The sequence below is a fragment of the Manis javanica genome, chromosome 12 (genome assembly GCF_040802235.1).
Source record: "Manis javanica isolate MJ-LG chromosome 12, MJ_LKY, whole genome shotgun sequence".
Classification (NCBI taxonomy): Eukaryota; Metazoa; Chordata; class Mammalia; order Pholidota; family Manidae; genus Manis; species Manis javanica.
The window spans coordinates 32,885,197-32,904,177 of NC_133167.1; the positions used below are offsets into that span (position 1 = coordinate 32,885,197).

Sequence of the window (18,981 nt, forward strand, 5' to 3'; positions counted from 1 at the left end):
TAAATTGAAATGTAAAGTTCCTTTATAACAAGATCATTTGAAATGATTTTCTTCCAATAGAAACTTTTAAAAATAGAGGATAGTAAAGGTTGGTAAGAACAGGAAAGGAAACTCACTAAATATAAATGCAGTACATTGGTTAAGGAACTAATTATCTACTAAATCTAGTACAGTATATTGAAATATACATTGATATTATGGGCACAAACTTCTCATAGTAGATTGGTCGCTTTACAATGTGGTCTGTGTACACAGAGATTAAGGTTTTGGTTGCATTGATTCAAAAATGCAAAAACTAATATTGAAAATTTATTTAAAAATACTATGTAATTATCTATGCCTTTTAAAATATATATGTAGTTAACCAAAAGATTAGAAATAGTTAATGCACATTATTTTCCTTTTAGCTCCTGGAGCCTGTCTGTCACCAGCTATTTGAACTCTATCGTAGCTCTGAGGTTCGACTTAAGAGGTTCACATTGCAGTTCTTGCCAGAATTGATGTGGGTTTATTTACAGCTTACAGTTAGCCGAGACAGACAGAGTAATGGCTGCATTGAAGCACTTCTGTTAGGAATTTACAATTTGGTAAGTTGAAAATGATTGTTCAGAAAATTTTAAGTATTTTTTGAAGTTCTCTGAAATAATTCTTAAGGGATATTTAGAAAAAAATTAATTGAAGTGTCCACTGAATAATTTATTTGAATTAATTGAGTACAGAGATGATTAATATGTAATGCTGATAATGCATTTTATAAAGTAGGTGAGGCTATTATAATTGATAGCATTGTAAGTATTTTATGACTTATTTCTTCAAATTATTTTATTTGACCAATGTGTCTGAATGCCTTGCATTTAAAATTTTTTAGCTTTTTAAAAATAATCATTTGAAAATACATTATTCATTTGTTACTATATTGTTTATGAAACTTTTTTTATTCTAAGGAATTCTTAGGTACCTTAAACATTATTATTCTGGGGTTTTTTCCTGTGGTGCCTAGTTCAGGACATTGGTATTGAAATTCTTGCCCTTTGAAGTCTTATATTTGGTGTATTCAGTACTTAATATAAGCAAACATTCAGATAATAAAGTTAAATTTTTATAGTGGAGAGGTAATAAAGTACCTCACAGAACATTGAGTCTCACAATGAATAAATATTCTTCTGTATCAGTGCTCACGCTTCTAAGTGTTATCCCTTAAAAAAGAATCATTAGAAAACATTTCCATCTTTAGACTGTATCTGAAGAAAGAATCATAGCCTTTAGAATCACTTGTATTTTGTTTAAAACTAGGCCCTGCCACTTACTGACTTGTTTTAAATTTGGGCAAGTTGCTTAATATCTTAACTTCAGTTGCTCCATCTGTAAAACAGAAATAAAACATTGTTAGTAGGATTAGAAACAGAAGAATCCAGCATAGTACCTAAGGTGTTTAATAAATGCTTATCGTTATCTGTAGTATTTATCTACTTACTAGTAGTAGCTTATCATACATTAGTAGTAGTAATAGTTGTAATTTAAAGTGAGGGTTTTTTTAAATTAAAAGCTAGGTTTAGGTATGAAATTCCCTATTTTGCTAACTTGCCTGATTGTTTTCTCTTTTAAAGCAGGAAATTTGTTTCTTATATCACTGTGTTTCTTCTAGTGTTTAGCACCTGCATTTAGTGTTTGTTGATTTAATAGTAGAGTTTAGTTTTAGATTATGTTTAACATTAAGCTATCATTTTAAAATTTTTTAATTAACATTGATATACACTCTTATGAAGGTTTCTCATGAATAAGTTATCATTTTTATTAATTTGTTTAGGGTATAAAATTCAGTAGTTGCACAAATGAAGCAAAAATATTTGTCTAGTGGAATGCTTGACAGTATTCATTGGTTGCTATGGTTTAGTTATTTTTTGGCATCTCAGAAATAGTGCACTGTTAAAAAAATGCTCAATTATTGTGTCAGAAATGGGATCTCAGAATTTTGTTTTCTTTAATTGCCTTGCTATCTGTGTTCTCTCTTCTCTGTGGTTCTTAATTTCTCTTACTGTGCTGGGTTTCTTTTATATATATTCATTTCTGTTTTCTTCTTTCCATCACCAGCATTTCTCCCTTGCTTCACATAGCCCCAGAGGGTAGTTTTATATTACCCTCTGCTTAAACAAATTTCAGCACACCCTTCTCCACAAATACAAATAAGTATAAAAATGAAAAGGATTTGGTTTCATTTGAAAGCTAAGAATACAAATTAAAATTTTATTGCCTAATGTAAATCATGTCCATTCACCTTAGCATAGCCCAGATGTTATAGTAACTAGTTTTACTACAAAGTAGTTAAATGATCTCTCCAGGCAATTTTTAGACCTATTCTCCTGCTCAAATTAGAGGTATGGCCTTTGTTCACATACAACTGTTACTCTTCTCTGACATATTAAATTTAAGAGATGAGCCTGATAGGGGGATTCTTTTGGGTTTGTGTTTTGGTGATGATAGTTGTTTTTATTGTTTCTTTTGTGCTGTGTAACCACTCAGTCTCTCTTTAACTACCTTTCCTCTAGGTCTGTTAAGGGCAATCTTCTTTCTATGGATTTTATGCCAGTTATGTATAAGTTGTAAAAGAAACATAGACTAAAATAAGGCAGTGGAGAAAAGGAGTGATGTAGGAGAGCATTTCACTCCTCTAATTGCTGGCGTCTGTAGGCAGATTTTTACTGATACCTGTGGAAGATTTGAGGTACCAGTAGAGACTGTAGAAATGAAGGACACTGTTTCCCTTTCAAGAACAGTAAAGTACTTTTAAAAGTCACAAGAATTTAGTAAAAATACCTAAATATGAACTTATTTTTAATCACTTGGATTAATATTAGTTATGTTATTATGTAGCTTATTTCAGGTCATTAGGTTATTGCTAAATAATTGTAAAAGTTTCTTTTAGTCAAGATTCATTCTGTTTTAGAACAATGTGGTGCTCTTATTTCAGGAAGTACTAGATCCTTTGGCTAAAACCTTTAATTTTAATCTGTTTAATTCAGCCATGTTTCTACTAAAAGATCTAATCACTGGTAATCTCCCTCTTCTGTATGTAAATTTAACATGAAAATTGAATTGTGTGCCTACCTAATGTCTTTGCTGTCATTTTGTATTTGAGTTAGTATAGTATTGCTCTCAAAGGATATAGTATATCTCTCAAAGGATAATTTGACTACCAAAGTATGTAAATTTGTTGATAGGTTAGAAAAGATACAATAGGGTAGTAATATTTTTTGTATATTACTTTTTCACAAAATCTTCCTCAGTTGCCAGTGATGCATTTGGTAAATTAAGAAAGTTATTATTATTTCCTGTAATATAGTCCTGTGATTATTTCATTATTTTTGTATATTTTTTCATCTATAGGAAATCGCTGATAAAGATGGAAACAATAAAGTTCTATCTTTTACTATCCCTTCCTTATCCAAGCCTTCAATATACCATGAGGTAGGTAAGATTGGAAAGGTGGAATTATTTAAATTATATTCAATAAGAGATAGAAGCCAGTTTCTTATGAGAGATAAAAATATTCCTAACACATCTTTACGGATTTGTTTCTTAAAAGTAGATGTTTGTTATTACTGTTGTAAAGCTGAGCTGTTGTCCAGAGGCAGAAAGTAATTAATGGAAAATTTTCTGATAGTTCTTATTCTTCTGCCTTTTCAGTCTTTTTCATTAGTCTTTTATGAATTTTCAAAAATATTATTTTTAAAGATTTCACATATCAATTAGAATTCATCTACATTGTGACTACTTAGAAGAATATTAACACCATAATTATTTTATTTTCATTTAAAGGAGTCTAACATTCTAGCTATTTAATAAAATTAAACTTCTGATTTTTGGTTATTTTATTTGGTGAAGAATGTGAAAGCACTAATAATCACATAGGTAGATAACTCCTGTTAACCTGAACTCCTTCTGCCTGCTGTCTGTGGATGCTGTAAATCAAGCCTCTGAACTGTAATGGCCTTTAGTGCATGAAGTCATGAGGAAGCATTTAAAGAAACTATATCAGTAGTTTAAAAATTACTTTCTATTTTGTTATTAACAAACAGTATCCTGTTGTTCCATCACTGTATGTAGCTGTTTATTTTCTTAGTTGATTCTCATAGGACTTTTGTGTTGGAAATAGAATGCCTCTTAGCTAGGACTCATTTATTCCTGAGTAATGGCTTTTAATTAAGTGCTGTGTATCATGTTATGAACCAAAATGGAAAATAGTGAAACATTATGAATGGATGGTTTTTATAACTTTAGATACATGATCAATTTTGTCACTATTAAAGAGACATTTGGTCATAGTCTTAAGTATTGTTTGTGTTACATAATTCTATACCTGGCTTTTTTCAATGTAGAATAGGATACATGAGAGAGAGTACCTACCTGAAATTAAACTGCAAAGTTTGAGCACACAGTCCCCAAGATTGCTCTGTGTTCTGGAATACAAAAAAAATGAAAATTGATATATCTGTAGTCTTTAGTCTTTTCAACAACTTTTCTTATTCTTATCCTGAATAGAAATTAATTCCATAATCTTTCAAAAATAAATCAGTATATTTTTAGTTTTATATGTTACATATATAATTTCCAAAAATATGTTTAGATATATATGATTGAAAAATGGAAAAGGTTTTGAAAGAGAAGAAATGGTCTGAAACTGCCTTTTTTTGAAATAAAAAAATACCTTACATGATAGAGATTCTTACTTCATTTTAGAGACATAATCTCATACTTTACCTTATTTTTGTAGCCCTCAACAATTGGATCCATGGCTTTGACAGAAGGGGCATTATGTCAGCATGATCTCATCAGGGTTGTTTATAGTGATCTTCATCCTCAAAGGGAAACATTCACTGCCCAAAACCGGTAATGGTCAAAACTGTAGACAGTAAAAATTGTTAATTTTATGCTTCATGGTTAACTGTAACTAACTTTGTAAAGTTTGGTGACTTTACTAACAAACTTACAAGTTTGGTAAGAGAAGAGGTAAAAAGTTAAATATATCATACTAGTGAAATACATAATAGCAGTGAAATACCCATCCATCTAATGCTTGGTAATATGTCATCTTGTATAGAGCAATGTAAAAATTAAAAAGTGTGGGCATCAAGTCAGACAAAGCAGGGCTTATATTCTAGCACTACAACTTAGAAGTTTGCCATCTCAGACAGTTTATCTACTCCCTATACTTTGCTTCTTCATTGTAGAATAGATTAATTAGAGTAGCTGCCTACCTCAAGTTAGACAAAATGCAAAGTTTGAATATACAGTCCCAAGGACTGTTTCACTTCTGACACCAACTACAAGTTTGGGGGATTCTCATAACCACTCTTTGGTTTGATGACTTGCTGGAAAGGATGCACAGTTCACTGAAGAAAAGCCGTTACATTCACAGTTGCAGTTTATTACAAGGAAGGGATGCAGATTAAAATCAGCCAAAGGAAGAAATGCATTGGGTAGAGTCTAGGAGTGTTCCAAATACAAAGCTTGTGTTGTCCTTGCCCGTGGAGTTAGGATGAAGCATTACCTCCCAGTGTCAGTGTGACAGTATGCAGTCAGTCTAGGGTGAGCTTTGATGTCCAGAGCTTTTATTGTTCTCCATGTGTGAACATGATTGATTAAGTTGATTACTCACATGGTTGATTTCAGCCTCTGGGTTGATTGATGTTGTATGATCCAAAGCCCTACCCTAAATCATATGGTGGTTCTTTCTGGTGTGGCTAAGAATGTTAGATGTGACCAGCTCCATCCTAAGATCTGTTGTCACTAAACCCACCCTAAACAAAGACACTCCTGTCAGTTACAACATATGTTACTTCCTAGTAGGGGGGCAGTTGCCAAACTTCTGGGCCATACCAAATTCTTTTCTTGGTTGTGGGAGTGGGGGAAGGGAGTGGTGGTTTATAACAGTTTTACTGAGACAAAATTCACATACCATGCAATTCATCTACTTAAAGTATATAATTCAATGGTTTTTAGTATATTCATAGAGTTGTATAACTGTCATCACAATCAGTTTTAGAACATTTTCATCACCCCAAAAAGAAAGTCTGCACCCACTAGCAGTCATTCCCCATTCCCACTTCCTCTAGCCCCTGGCAACCACTAATCTGTTTTCTGTTTCTATAGATTTGCCTATTTTGGACATTTCTTACAAATGGAATTATACATTATGTGGTCTTTTGTGACTGGTTTTTCTCACTTAATGTGTTCTCATAATGTTTTCAAAATATATTCATGTTATAACACTTATCAGTATTCTTTTGTTTATATTGCTAAAAACATTCTATTATATGGATAACCACGTTTTATTTATCCATTCATCAGTTGATAAAATTTGGATTGTTTGTAATTTGGGGCTATGATGAATAATGCTGCTATGAACATTCATGTGCAAGTTGTGTGGACATGTTTTCATTTCTCTTAGATATATGCCTAGGTGTGAAATTGCTGGGTCATATGGTAATTCTGCTGTTTTAACCCTTTGAGGCACGACCAGACTGTTTTCCAAAGTGACTATTCCATATTACAACTCCACCAGCAGTGTATGAGGGGTCCGATTGCTCTACATCCTCACCACACTCTTTATCTACCTTTTGTTTTTAGCCATCCTAGTGGGTGTGAGTGGTATCTCTTTGTGGTTTTAATCTGCATTTGCTGGTAATATTAAGCATGTCTTCATGTACGTGCTGGTGTTTTGTATAATCTTCTTTGGAGAAATGTCTGTCAGGTCTTTCTACCTACTTCTTTTTTTATTATCATTGATATACAATCTTATATTGGTTTCAAGTATACAATACAGTGGTTCAGCAGTTACCCATATTATTAAATCCTCACTCCCAGTAGTACAGTTACTATCTGTCAACATAGGAAGATGTGACAGAATCACTGACCATATTCTCCATGCTGTACTACTATCCATGTGACCAACTTATATTATGTTTGAAAACTTTTGTGCCCCTTTAACCTCCTCCCACTCACCCTTTCCAAACCCTCCTGCATGGTAACCAACAGTCACTTCTCAGTGTTTATCAGTCTACTACCATGTTCATTTTGTTTTGTTTTGTTTTTATATTCCACAAATAAGTGAAATTATATGGTATTTGTCTTTCTTTGCCTGGCTTATTCACTTAGCATAATACTCTCTAGATCCATCCGTGTTGTTCCGTGGTAGGATTTTTTCATGGCTAAATAATATTCCATTGTGTATATGTACCACATCTTTTTTATCCATTCATCTATTGATGGGCACTTAGGTTGCTTCCATACTTAGTGTGGCGATAAACATAGGGGTGCAAATATCTTTTTGAATCAGGAATTTTGTTTTCTCTGGGTAAATTCCTAGAAGTGAAATTAGTGGGTTGTATGGTATTTCTATTTTTAGTTTTTGGAGGAACCTCCATACTGCTTTCCACAGTGGCTGCACCAATTGACATTCCCACCAACAGTGTAGGAGGGTTCCCTTTTCTTCACATCCTCGTCAGCACTTGTTATTTCTTGTCTTTTGGGTAGTGAAGGCCAAATTCTTTACTACAGAGGCCATTCCCTGGCCTTTTGTCCAGGCCCTTTTAAACAAAACAATCATGTTTACCTAGGCCTCTACATTAATATGTCATTTGTATGACAGATGCAGATAGCAATATGATCATAATGAAGATGCCTTACGTTTGAGGAGCCAGTATAAGCCAGTGATAGATTTAAAGAAACAACCAATTCATTCTATTAAAGCCACTCACTACATACATTTTCATAATTTTGTACCAATTCGATTACTCTCCTACTTCACCCTACCTTGATCTGCTATACTTACCATACAATAAACTTGAGCAGAACTATTCATCATAGAAGTTAGCTGCTGGTTAGCTAAATGCAGTTCTTCCCTTAGCCCAGGCATTTTCCATTACTATTCATCCTAAGGAGGTTTTAATTCAATTTACCAATACATATGACCCTCAATATCAGTATTATAACCTTATACCAACAATGCCGGTGTCACACTATATTACAGAATGGTGGTAGATGTAAACTGAAGCATAAGAGTCAAAGATATGGCATAATACTGGAGTCTCAGTCATTAATGATTATTCTAGTTCATGACTGAGACTCCAGTATATACTCTGTAAAAAAAAAGTGTCTCCCAGAGCAGTGCCACTCAAGTTTGCATGTTTCTGTTTGATTTCACGAGGTCTAAAAGAAGGAATGATGTCACCAACATATGGCTTCATCCTTTCAGGCATCTGGTGTAACTGAGTCAAGAAACGATATCATCTCTTGCTCTGACCCTCTCTCAAGGTGGCAGTGTAATATTGAATTCCCTTCATTGCATAATTTATTTATTAATACCTTTATATCAGCTACCATTCCAAACTTTCTCATTTGTACCCAGACTTTTCTTTCTACGTTTGGAAGGGATGCTAGGTTCAGTCACTGTGCTGGTCCAGATTGCTGGCAGTAATACTAATCTAGCATGTACCTTCCCTCAATCTGCTCTCATCCATGTACAGTGAGTTTACTTAGGTACAGCACAGAACTAGTGGGCTATCTCAACAATGGGGTGAAAGATATGTGTCCATTCTCTGTTAATGTCAGTTTTGACAGAGGGGGTGAAGGTACAGTGTACCCCATTGAGCCTTAGGAATTCTGACATAGAGGTTTAAAGATACAGTTATGGCTTCTTGCTTAGGAATCATCTCTGCTTCTGGCACCTGCAGTTGCAGCCCTGGTCCTGAAACCACTGTTTCAGATAGGAGGAAAAAAAGCTGAGGTGATATGGAGGAAAAAGAAAAAAGTATGGTTATACGACCAGCTTACCCCCATAGGAAGACTTGCATAGTTGTACCAACATTGTCCCTCCCGACCCATCTCTTCCCAAATCCCCCAGGAAAGTGAAGGAATCTATTTAGTGGTGATCCTCCTGTGGGCCCCCTCATGTTAAGTATGAGTACACACTCATGAAAGAATACAATCCAGTCCTTTATGTTTTATTCTCCCACCCCATCTCACTTTAAACAACAAATGTTTCAATTCCTTCTTTGACTTCTCTGTCAAACCATTACTCTGAGTAGATCTCCTTACCCATTGTTTAGACCTTATGGGTTATAAAGTGTGTTTGTTGCTCTGAAGAAATGTGACTCAGCAATCCAGATTAGTACAGTATCTTCTGTTCTGGTTCTGTCAAATAATAGAACATTTGATCTATCATCAGCTGAGCAAAGATCAATGGAGAGTAAGTGTCTTTTCCTGTCAGGACCTATTTTTAGCCTGCAGGGGCTGCTGGCATCAGTCCAGCTGTCAGCTGTGTACAGGGCCTTATCCCAGGGGGAATCTGCCCCATAGTCAGCAGTAGCCTCTGTCTCTCCTTTTGACAAACAGAACAGTTCTTTTTGGCATTTTATGCCTCATGGTGCAGAAGGAATATGTCCAAATTTAGCCCATCTGCATTGCCACAGTACTACCATGTCCACTCATTTCATGGACCCAGATGGCATTTTAAACAAGCATACTAGGAAATCTGCTCACTGATGCCAATCACTGTCTGATTCTGGAAGGGGTTTCTTTTGATGGGCATAAATATGTCCTACTTTAATGCACTACTCAGATTTGCATAGTGATTTCCATAGGTCTGTTCCTCATGTGGGCATCCCTTTAATAGGCCAGCTTTCCATTGCCCTCCTGCCTGACCATATGGCCAGGCCATTGGCAACCACCCGTGAGTGTAAAAACCCAAACATAGCAGAAAACAGCATGCAGTTAAGTCCACTCACCAAGTTTTTAGTTTTTCAATCAGCGTGGCAGTCTTCAAACAGAATGTAGTCCATTCATCTTGGAACTGCCATCCATAAAGCAAGCAGCTCTTTATTAGTCAGTAAAAAGCTGTTCATAGGGTACCATCCAGGTGATGACAGAATCTGGCAGCTTGTCAGTTGATGCCAAATTTGGCCCTTGGGAAAAAGAGGCTCTCTGCTTATGAGAACTCTGGGTACTTTGCATTCTCCCCATAGCTTGTTCCTCCTCAAGCCATTTCCATTTATTATGGAACTTTTCTGGCACTGCCTGTGTTTTTCTGACATCACCGAAGATGATACGGGTATTTCAGATTTCAGGATCATTTTATATTTCAGTCATAGAGGCAGTCTTCAGTTGGTGCCTAAGGGCAAGCTAGTTGTCTCTCAAATGGAACTTTACTGGTCCCAAATTCCAGAAGTCATCACTAGGTGGCATATTACTGGTTTTTGCCATAAGCCCCAAGTTACTCCACACAGGGCTATTGCACAACAAATTAATGACCTTGTGGGCTTGAGCAGTCTTCCTGGTCCCCATTTAGCATGTCCAGTTAATACTGGAGAAAGGGTGGATTTACATGGCTTTCTGTTTACAATACTAGACAAGGGAAATTTTTCCAGACACTTACAATATCCATTCCCACAGTGCAATCAGGTAGATGAGACACAGTTACTTCACATAAAGTTTATCCAAACTTTCACCTTAATGCTCTCATATCCTTGCATTCTTATATCCTTTTAATCTAGTCAGAGCCTGGGACTTAACCAACAAGGAGATTTTGTGTCACCAGCACCAACCCCGTACCCTAAACACACCTGTCAGGTATGACACAGGTCACTTCCCAGAAAATGAGGGCAAAGGCCAGACCTTTCTTTGGACAAGAACAAATTCTTTACCACACATTACTCTTCCATGGTGGTTGTGAGGAATGAATGAGCTGATGCCCTAAACATGCTTATAGCACAGTGCCTAGCACATAATAAATGTAGGTGACTCTTTTATTCATTATGTAATATTTTGTTTGTAGTAAAATAGTACTCTTATTGGTTATAATATTGGAGCTATGGAAAGAATATAAGATCAAACAAATTATCATAGTCATTGACCTTTGATCAAGTGCTTCAATCTGGAATTCCAGTTCTTCCTATGGGTCTTTCCATTAATTACACATATGATAGAAAATGCAATGGCTTCCCTGTGTCCTAACACATTGTTGGGAATTCAGCTTTAGTGATTGCCCTTTATTAGCCAGCAGGGTGCTGAATAATATTTGGAGAAGACCTTATCCCAACTTAAATAACAGCTTAATTTTTTTTCTATACAGTTATGTTGGTTTACTCAAACCATTTTATAATGTAAAATTTCTATTAGAATAGTGGTTGATAAGTACAGTCTGCAGATTGATTTACATAAAATCATCTAGTTACCTAGTTCTTTTTGTTTTAAATTAATTATAATTTTTTAATTAATTAAAAATTAAATTTTCTTAAGTATAACATATACTTGGGTAAGTTTGAAATCGAACAGAATATAAAGTGAAAATAGATGAGAGTACAAAGAGAAAAGTGTGTGTGTCCTCTTCTCTGCAGCCACTCATTTCCACTCCCAGTAGTTAAATTGTTAGCAATTTTTTGTGTCCTTCCAGAAAATTTTAATTCATGCCGTAGCACATATTCAACCTTAAACACTTGCAGGCCCATACACCCTAGCTTCACTTTTGTATATTGTTCTTCAACTTGTTCTTTTCACTGAAGAATAAATCTTAGGCATATTTCTCTAACAGCATACAGAGATTTCATTCTTTTTTAATGACTACTTACTATTTCATTCTATATATGTAACATATGTTTTATGTTGACTAACATTTGGATTGTTTACAATTTTTTTGTTACTGTAAGCAATATTGCAAAAAACACAAGGTTTTCATATATATATATTTGCATGGGAGCACCATAGTATCTGTAAGGAATTCATAGCAGTGAAATTGCTATGCAAAAGAACTTCGTCGTCTTTAGTTTGAGTAGACACTGCCAAATTAACCTTCCCCAAACAACTGCAGCAACTGAATCTCCTACCAGTAGTTTGAGAGTGCCTATTTCCTCATCCTAACCCCCAATATTGGGTATTTTAAAGTTTTTTTTATCTTTACCAATCTGATCATTAAAAATTAATGTCGCATTGTGTTATTTGACATTCCTTTATGACTGGGCTTGAATGCTTTTAAGTTCTTTATACTGTATTCTTCAGCTCTGAGTGGCTTTTTTGCAAGTCTTCTATCTCTTTGTGGAAGTCCTCCCTGAAGTCTTGAATACTTTTCTGTAGATCTCTGAGCGTGTTTATGACTTTTACTTTGAAATCTTTATCAAGAACATTGGTGATCTCTGTTTCATTTAGCCCTCTTTTTGGGGTCTTGTAGTTTGGTTTGGAACATATTCCTCTGCCTTTCATTTTGTCAGTTTCTGTGTTTCTTCCTTTGAGTTGGACTATGGCTCTGCTATCTTTCCTGGCCTATGGAGTAATAGTTTTATGAAGGAGGTTGTGTCTTGTGGTTCCCAGGTAGAAATTTCTTCTTTTATCCTTTCAGAAAACAAATCTTCTGTTTCAGAAAATAAACTTCAGTAAACCAAGTGGCATAGAGAAGATGGTGGGATTTGAAGATGTGACTGCTTCCGAGTCAGACTTTCAATTTGGTTTTTAACTTCTCATTTTGAAATAAATTCATACTTATGAAAAGCATTGCAAAATATTACAGAGAGTTTCCATACACTCTTAATCACCTATGGGAAGTTTTTCTGAAGTATAACTTCCCTGGGTCTTGCCTTCATAGATTCTAATTGGGTCAATCCAGATTGAGACACAGGAATGTATTATTCCAGAATGTCCCTAATTAACTCTAATATGATGCTAGGTTTAGAAGCCACTTTCTTAGAGATTGTAAAGATTAGAAAAGCAAGAAGGAGCCAAGATGGTGATGTGAGTAGAGCAGCGGAAGTCTCCTTCCAAAACCCTATATATTTTTGAAAATACAACAAATGCAACTATCCCTAAAAGAGAGACGAGAAGATACAGGACAACAGCCAGGCTACATCTACACCTTCAAGAACCCAGCGCCTCACGAATGGGGTAAGATACAAGCCACAGCCATGCGGAACCCGAGCACCACTCACCTCAGCTCCTGGTGGGAGGACAGGAGTCGGAGCAGGAGAGGGAGAGGGAGCCCAAGACTGCTAAGTACCCAGCCCTAGTCATCCACACCAGGAGTGCAGTCACACAGTGCATGGGGTGCTGGATACTAGGGAAATGGGACAGTAAGACCTGCGAGCGGCTCACCGTAGCCGGCGCCCCTGGGACAAAGAAAAGTGAGTCTTTTTTGAAAGTATTTAAGGGACAGGGATCCCACACGAAAGTGTCCCAGGACACTTAGCCCAGCAGCTGGGAATCCCAGGGAAATCCGGGTGTCCTAACCCCTGAGTGGCAGCACAGCTCGGAGGCCCCTCACAGCAATAAAGAGTCTCCCGCCCATTCCACCTCTGGTGCAGCTCCACCATAGCGAAGCAGCAGCCTGAGGACAGCCACGCCCACAGCAGCAGGGCAGAGCTTCTTTCACTGCAGCCAGGCAAGAATCAGAGATCCCGTCTACGCGCAGCTGCCCAGCACAAGCCACTGGGGGTCTTTGTTCTCCCAGGAGAGGAATGCCACAAACTAGCAAGAAGGGACGTTCTCCCAGCCGACACATGCACCAGCTCCCCACAACTACCTCTATAGCCATGAAAACGCAGAAGAATTTGATCCAGACTAAAATCGCAGAGACAATCTCTGAGAAGGAGCTTGGAGAGATAGACCTAACCAATCTTCCTGAAAAAGAATTCAAAATAAAGGTCATAACCATGCTGATGGAGCTGCAGAGAAAAATACAAGAGCTAACGGACAAAGTAGGGAGAGACTACAGAAATAAAACAATCCCTGGAAGGATTTATAAGCAGAATGGATGAGATGCAAGAGGCCATTGATGGAATAGAAACCAGAGAAACCAGGAACACATAGAAGCTGATGCAGAGAGAGATAAAAGGATCTCCAGGAATGAAACAATATTAAGAGAACTCTGTGACCAATCCAAAAGAAACAATATCCACGTTATAGGGGTACCAGAAGAAGAAGAGAGAGGAAAAGGGATGGAAAGTGTATTTGAAGAAATAATTGCTGAAAACTTCCCCAAATTGGGGGAGGAAATAATCACTTAGACCACGGAAGTACACAGAACTCCCAACAGAAGGGACCCAAGAAGGACAACACCAAGATACATAATAATTAAAATGGAAAAGATCAAGAACAAGGACAGAGTTTTAAAGGCAGCCAGAGAGAGGAAAAAGGTCACCTACAAAGGAAAACCCATCAGGCTATCATCAGATTCTTAACAGAAACCTTACAGGCCAGAAGAGAATGGCATGATATATTTAATGCAATGAAACAGAAGGACCTTGAACCAAGAATACTGTATCCAGCATGATTATCATTTAAATATGAAGGAGGGATTAAACAATTCCCAGACAAGCAAAAGTTGAGGAAATTTACCTCCCACAAACCACCTTTACAGGGTATTTTAGAGGAATTCCTCTAAATGGGAGCACTCCTAAGGCTAAACAAATGTAACCAGAGAAAATAAAATCACACCAAAGAAAGCAGACCAACCAAATACTAACGAAAGGCAAAAAATAAAATCAACTACCCACAAAAGCAGTCAAAGGAAACACAAAAGAACACAGAATAAAACATCTAAAAGAAAAAGAATGAAGGAGGAATAAGAAGAGAGAGAAATAAAGAATTATTAGACTGTGTTAATAATAGCTCAATAAGCGAGTTAAGTTGGACAGATAGTAAAGAAAATAACCTTGAACCTTTGGTAACCACAAATCTAAAGCCAGTAATGGCAATAAGTGCATATCTTTCAATAATCACCCTAAATGTAAATGGACTGAATGCACCAATCAAAAGACACAGAGTAACAGAATGGATAAAAAAGCAAGACCCATCTATATGCTGCTTAAAAGAGACTCACCTCAAACCGAAAGACATGCACAGACTAAAAGTCAAGGGATGGAAAAAGATATTTCATACAAACAACAAGGAGAAAAAAGCAGGTGTGGCAGTACTAGTATCAGGCAAAATAGACTTTAAAACAAAGAAAGTAACAAGAGACAAAGAAGGATATTACATAAAGATGAAGGGGACAGTCCAACAAGAGGATATAACCATTATAAATATATATGCACCCACTACAGGAGCACCAACATATGTGAAACAAATACTAACAGAATTAAAGGAGGGAATAGAATGCAATGCATTCATTTTAGGAGACTTCAGCACTCCCCTCACTATAAAGGATAGATCCACCAAACAGAAAATAAGTAAGGACACAGAGGCACTGAACAACACACTAGAACAGATGGACCTAAGAGACATCTACAGAACTCTACAACCAATAGCAGCAGGATACGGATTATTCTTAAGTGCACATAGAACATATTCCAGAATAGGCCACATACTAGACCACAAAAAGAGCCTCAGTAAATTCCAAAAGATTGAAATTCTATGAACCAACTTCTCAGACCACAAAGGTATAAAACTAGATATAAATTGTACAAAGAAAGCAAAAAGGCCCACAAACACATGGAGGCTTAACAACATGCTCCTAAATAATCAATGGATCAAGGACCAAATTAAAATAGAGATAAGCAATATATGGAAACAAATGACAACAACAACACAAAGCCCCAACTTCTGTTGGACGCAGTGAAAGCAGTCTTAAGAGGAAAGTATATAGCAATCCAGGCATATTTAAAGAAGGAAGAACAATCCCAAATGAATAGTCTAATGTCACAATTATCGAAATTGGAAAAAGAAGAACAAATGACACCTAAAGTCAGCAGAAGGAGGGACATAATGAAGATGAAGAGAGAAGAAATAAACAAAATTGAGAAGAATAAAAAAATAGAAAAAATCAGTGAAACCAAGAGCTGGTTCTTTGAGAAAATAAACAAAATAGATAAGCCTCTAGCCAGACTTACTAAGAGAAAAAGATAATCAACACACATCAACAGAATCAGAAACGAGAAAGGAAACTTCACGACGGACCCCACAGATATACAAAGAATTATTAGAGAATACTATGAAAACCTATATGCTAACAAGCTGGAAAACCTAGAAGAAATGGACAACTTCCTAGAAAAATACAACCTTCCAAGACTGACCAAGGAAGAAACACAAAATCTAAACAAGCCAATTACCAGCAACGAAATTGAAGCAGTAATCAAAAAACTACCCAGGAATAAAACTCTCGGGCCAGATGGACTTACCACTGAGTTTTATCAGACATATAGAGAAGACATAATACCCACTCTCCTTAAAGTTTTCCAAAAAATAGAAGAGGAGAGAATACTCCCAAATTCATTCTATGAAACCAACATCACCCTAATAACAAAACCAGGCAAAGACCCCACCAAAAAAGAAAATTACAGACCAATATCCCTGATGAACATAGATGCAAAAATACTCAACAAAATATTAGCAAACAGAATTCAAAAATACATCAAAAGGATGGTACAACATTTGAAAATCCATCAACATCATCCACCACATAAACAAAAAGGACAAAAGCCACATGACCATCTCCATAGATGCTGAAAAAGCATTTGACAAAATTCAACATCCATTCATGATAAAAAGTCTCAACAAAATGGGTATAGAGCGCAAGTACCTTAACATAATAAAGGTCATATATGATAAACCCACAGCTAACATACTGAACAGCGAGAAGCTGAAAGCTGTTCCTCTGAAATCAGAAACAAGACAGGGATGCCCACTTTGCCCACTGTTATTCACATAGTACTGGAGGTCCTAGCCATGCAATTAGACAAAACAAAGAAATACAAGGAATCCAGATTGGTAAAGAAGAAGTTAAACTGTCACTATTTGCAGATGACCTAATATTGTACATAAAAAACCCTAAAAGCTCCACTCCAAAACTACTAGAACTGATATCGGAATACAGCAAAGTTGCAGGATACAAAATTAACACACAGAAATCAGTGGCTTTCCTATACACTAACAATGAACTAATAGAAAGAGAAATCAGGAAAACAATTCCATTCACAATTGCATCAAAAAGAATAAAAAACCTAGGAATAAACCTAACCAAGGAAGTAAAAGACCTATACCCTGAAAACTGTAAGACACTCTTAAGAGAAATTAAAGAGGACACTAACAAATGGAAACTCATCCCATGCTCTTGGCTAGGAAGAATTAATATCATCAAAATGGTCATCCTGCCCAAAGCAATATACAGATTTGATGCAATCCCTATCAAATTACCAACAACATTCTTCAACGAACTGAAACAAGTAGCCCGAATAGCCAAAGCAATCCTGAGAAGGAAAATAAAGTGGGGGCGGATCTTGCTCCCCAACTTCCAGCTCTACTACAAAGCCACAGTAGTCAAGACAATTTGGTACTGGCACAAGAACAGAGCCACAGACCAGTGGAACAGAATAGAGACTCCAGACATTAACCCAAACATATATGGTCAATTAATATACGATAAAGGAGCTATGGACATACAATGGGGAAATGAGAGTCTCTTCAACAGATGGTGCTGGCAAAACTGGACAGCTACATGTAAGAGAATGAAACTGGATCACTGTCTAACCCCGTACACAAAAGTAAATTAGAAATGGGTCAAAGACCTGAATTTAAGTCATGAAACCATAAAACACTTAGAAAAAAACATAGGCAAAAATCTCTTGGACATAAACATGAGTGATTTCTTCATGAACATATCTCCCCAGGCAAGGGAAACAAAAGCAAAAATAAACAAGTGGGACTATATCAAACTGAAAAGCTTCTGTACAGCAAAGGACACCATCAGTAGAACAAAAAGGTATCCTACAGTATGGGAGAATATATTCATAAATGACAGATCTGATAGAGTGTTGACATCCAAAATATATAAAGAGCTCATGCACCTCAACAAAGAAAAAGCAAATAATCCAATTAAAAAATGGGCAGAAGAGCTGAACAGACACTTCTCCAAAGAAGAAATTCAGATGGCCAACAGACACATGAAAAGATGCTCCACATCACTAGTCATCAGAGAAATGCAAATTAAAACCACAATGAGATATCACCTCACACCAGTAAGGATCTCCACCATCCAAAAGACAAACAACAAATGTTGCTGAGGTTGTGGAGAAAGGGGAACCCTCCTACACTGCTGGTGGAAATGTAAATTAGTTCAACCATTGTGGAAAGGAGTATGGAGGTTCCTCAAAAAGCTCAAAATAGACATACCATTTAACTCAGGAATTCCACTCCTAGGAATTGACCCCAAGAATGCAGGATCCCAGTTTCAGAAAGACATATGCAACCCTATGTTTATTGCAGCACTATTTACAATAGCCAAGAAATGGAAGCAACTTAAGTGTCCATTAGTAGTTGAATGAATAAAGAAGATATGGTACATATACACAATGGAATATTATTCAGCCATAAGAAGAAAACAAATCCTACCATTTGCAACAACATGGATGGAGCTAGAGGGTATTATGCTCAGTGAAATAAGCCAGGCGGAGAAAGACAAGTATCAAATGATTTCACTCTTATGTGGAGTATAAGAACAAAGAAAAACTGAAGGAACAAAACAGCAGCAGAATCACAGAACCTCCCAAGAATGGACTAACAGTTACCAAAGGGAAAGGGAATGGGGAGGATGGGTGGGAAGGGAGGGATAAGGGCGGGAAAAAAGAAAGGGGGCGTTTTTATTAGCATGTATAATGTGGGTGGTGTCATGGAGAGGGATGTGCAACAGAGAAGACAAGTAGTGATTCTACTGCATCTTACTACGCTGATGGACATTGACTGTAATGGGGTGTGTGGGGGTGACTCGGTGAATGAGGGAGCCTAGTAAACAGAATATTCTTTATGTAATTGTGGATTAATGATAAAATTTTAAAAATAAATAATAAAAGCAAAGCCATTCTATACTAAAAAAAAAGATTAGAAAAACATTAATAAAAACGTATTGGGCAATTATAATGTGTTAGACACTGTGCTGGACACTAGAGATAGAGTGAATAAATCAGAGTCTTTGTCCTAAAGTTGCTTATTACTAAATAGGTGAAACAG

At 36.4% G+C, this 18,981-nt stretch overlaps 1 protein-coding gene across 15 annotated transcripts in view; it reads left to right on the forward strand.

Moving 5' to 3' along the window:
- The window catches only part of HYCC2 (hyccin PI4KA lipid kinase complex subunit 2), a 108,182-nt gene that overhangs the window by 55,784 nt on the left and 33,417 nt on the right, over window positions 1–18,981 (forward strand). For all 15 annotated transcript variants that reach the window (XM_073218366.1, XM_073218361.1, XM_073218359.1 and 12 more), the window contains 3 exons: window positions 408–587; window positions 3,385–3,465; window positions 4,772–4,887. In XM_073218366.1, the coding sequence (XP_073074467.1) occupies window positions 408–587; window positions 3,385–3,465; window positions 4,772–4,887 (377 nt within the window). The remainder of the gene's footprint in view (window positions 1–407; window positions 588–3,384; window positions 3,466–4,771; window positions 4,888–18,981) is intronic.